General features: G+C 47.2%; 1 protein-coding gene across 1 annotated transcript in view; it reads right to left on the bottom strand.

Annotated features, from left to right (window-relative positions):
- Positions 1–133: 133 nt before the first annotated feature.
- The window catches only part of EMH_0058160 (D-3-phosphoglycerate dehydrogenase, putative), a gene marked incomplete at both ends in the record, with an annotated part of 5,195 nt that continues 2,552 nt past the window's right edge, over positions 134–2,776 (bottom strand). The window contains 3 exons of the mRNA XM_013497549.1: positions 134–229; positions 470–1,021; positions 1,362–1,418. Coding sequence (XP_013353003.1) covers positions 134–229; positions 470–1,021; positions 1,362–1,418 — 705 coding nt within the window. The remainder of the gene's footprint in view (positions 230–469; positions 1,022–1,361; positions 1,419–2,776) is intronic.

Below are 2,776 nucleotides of genomic sequence, written 5' to 3'. Positions count from 1 at the left end.
TTCATCCTTAAAGGTTGCCTCCAGGTGTCTCTTTTTTACGTATTTGCTCGCTATAACAAACACACACAAAACAACACCAAACCCTAAACCCTAAACCCTAAACCCTAAATTTTTATTTCAATAAACAAAACCTTCAAGGCAACTCCCTAAGCTGCTGGTGTTGCTGCTGCTGCTGCTGCTGCTGCTGCTGCTTACGGCCAAGGCCGCGGTCGTCGATTTCGAGGACGAGCTGAGAGGAGCAGCAGCACAAGAAGAGACAGAAGGAGGATGAGGGTTTAGGGTTTAGGGTTTAGGGTTTAGCGCTACTGGCAGCTGCAGAGTAGGGTTTACCCCGGTAGGGTTTAGGGTTTAGGGTTTAGAGGAGAACAACCCCACCCCCTGTATTGAGGGTTTAGGGTTTGTAGCACCGCCATTCACTGGACCCCTAGGGTTTAGGGTTTAGGGTTTAGGGTTTAGGGTTTGTGGTTACTTTTTTTTCTGGTGAATAAAAGGAGACGTTGTAGGGGCCGAGCTGTTCGTTATAAATCCAAACCCCAGCAGCAGCTGTTTTTCCTAGTGTGTTCATCTGGTGGGGTTGTTGTTTTTCTGCTGCTGCTGCTGCTGCTGCTTCTGCTGCTGCTCCTGCTGCTGCCCCTGCTGCTGCCCCTGCTGCTGCTCCTGCTGCTGCTCCTGCTGCTGCTGCTGCTGGTGCTGCTGCTGCAGGTGCAGGCGGTTGCTCCGGGGCCCCCCGTGTCTCCGCGGGGGCCCCCAGTGTCTCCGCGGGGGCCCCCAGTGTCTCCTCGGGGGCCCCCAGTGTCTCCTCGGGGGCCCCCAGTGTCTCCTCCGGGTCTTCAAGTGTCTCCTCAGGGGCCCCCAGTGTCTCCTCGGGGGCCCCCTCTGGGGGCCCCTGCTGCGAGGTTTTGACCTCGTACCCTAATTTCTCTAGTGCTCTTCTTATAGTGAAATGCATGCGCCGGCTCTGGCGTCTGTCTTGCTGCAGCAAAGCCCGAGATGCGTCTGCTGCTGCTGCATGCAGCGATGCCTGCAGCAGCAACAGCAGCAGCAGCAGCAGCAGGAGAAACAGCAGCAGCAGCAGCAGCAGCAGCAGGAGAAACAGCAGCAGCAGCAGAAAGCAGAGAGGCAGGAGGTTGTTATAGATAAGATACACCCCAAGGCAACCTAAACCCTAAACCCTAAACCCCAAACCCTTAACCCTAAACCCTAAACCCTAGAAAACGAAACAAAGCAAGGTGAGGATACACCCGAAAACAACCTAAACCCTAAACCCTAAACCCCAAACCCTAAACCCTAAACCCTAAACCCCAAACCCTAAACCCTAAACCCCAAACCCTAAACCCTAAACCCTAAACCCTAAACCCTACCGGTATTTCTACGTTGGGCAAGAGGTCCTTAGATAATTCTATTTCCTTCAGTATATCCTAAAAGGAGACAAAATAAATAAAAATAAAAATAAACAAATTAAACAAATATATAATAACTATATTAATATCTTTTATATATATATATAATAAAGAAAGACAGGAAGAGAGAAAGGAGACAGAAGGAGACAAAAAGAGGGAGAAAGGAGACACAGAGGAGGGGAAAAGGAGACAAAAAGGAGACGGAAAGGAGACAAAAGGAGACAAGGAGAGAAAGGACACAGAAGGAGACAAGGAGAGAAAGGAGACAAAAAGGAGACAAAGAAGAGAGGGAGAAATGAGACAAAAAGGAGACAAAGAAGAGAGATAAAGGAGACAAAAAGGAGACAAAGAAGAGACAGAGAAAGGAGACAAAAATGAGACAAAAAGAGAGACAGAGGTGACAAGAAGGGAAAGGAGACAAAAGGAGACAAAAAAGAGAAAGAAAGGAGACAAAAAGGAGACAAAAAAAAGAGAGAAAAGGAGACAAAAGGAGACAGAAGAGAAAGAGAAAGGAGACAAAAGGAGACAAAAAAGAGAAAGAAAGGAGACAAAAAGGAGACAAAAAAAAAGAGAAAAAGTGTACAGGTATAAAGACAAGAGAAGCAGGCTGATCTGTCTCCACTCTCTTTAATGAAGACTGCAGCAGCGAGGAGACAGCAGCACAGCTCCAGCTGTCTCCGGAGACACCCGGGTCAAACGCCCGCATCGCACATAACGCCCAACATAAACGCTGCAGCAGCAACAGCAGCAGCAGCAGCAGCAGCAGCAGCAGAAGCAGCAGCAGCAGCAGAAGCAGCAGCAGCAGCAGAAGCNCAGCAGCAGCAGCAGCAGCAGCAGCAGCAGAAGCAGCAGCAGCAGCAGAAGCAGCAGCAGCAGCAGAAGCAGCAGCAGAAATAGAAAAAGAAGAGATTAAGGAAAAGGAAGGGGGGGGGGAGGAGGGAAGATGCCTCAGGAGACAGTGGAGACAAAACAAAAGGAGACAGAGACAGGAGACAGAAAAAAAGGAGACAGAAAGAAAGGAGACAGAAATAAAGGAGACAAAAAGAAAAGAGACAACAAAGAAGAGACAGAGGACACAGCAGCAGACAAACGCCTGAGAAGAGGCAAAAGGAGACAAAAGGAGACAAAAGGAGACAAAAAGGAGACAAAAAAACAAAAAGGAGACACAAAGGAGACAACAAAAGGAGACAAACAACACAGATAAATGGAGACAGAATAAAAACAAAAAAAGAAAGAAACAAAACAAAAGCAAAAGGAGACAAAACAAAAACAAAAGGAGACAAAACAAAAACAAAAGACAAGAGGAGACAAAAAAAAAAATAAAACAAAAGACAAAAAAAAAACAAGACAGGAAAAAGAAAAAAAGAATTACAGTG

Source organism: Eimeria mitis, genomic scaffold (assembly GCF_000499745.2).
Source record: "Eimeria mitis Houghton genomic scaffold, Emh_scaff2746, whole genome shotgun sequence".
Lineage (NCBI taxonomy): Eukaryota > Apicomplexa > Conoidasida > Eucoccidiorida > Eimeriidae > Eimeria > Eimeria mitis.
Note: the sequence above shows the minus strand (reverse complement) of the source record. Positions and strands in the feature narration are given on the sequence as shown.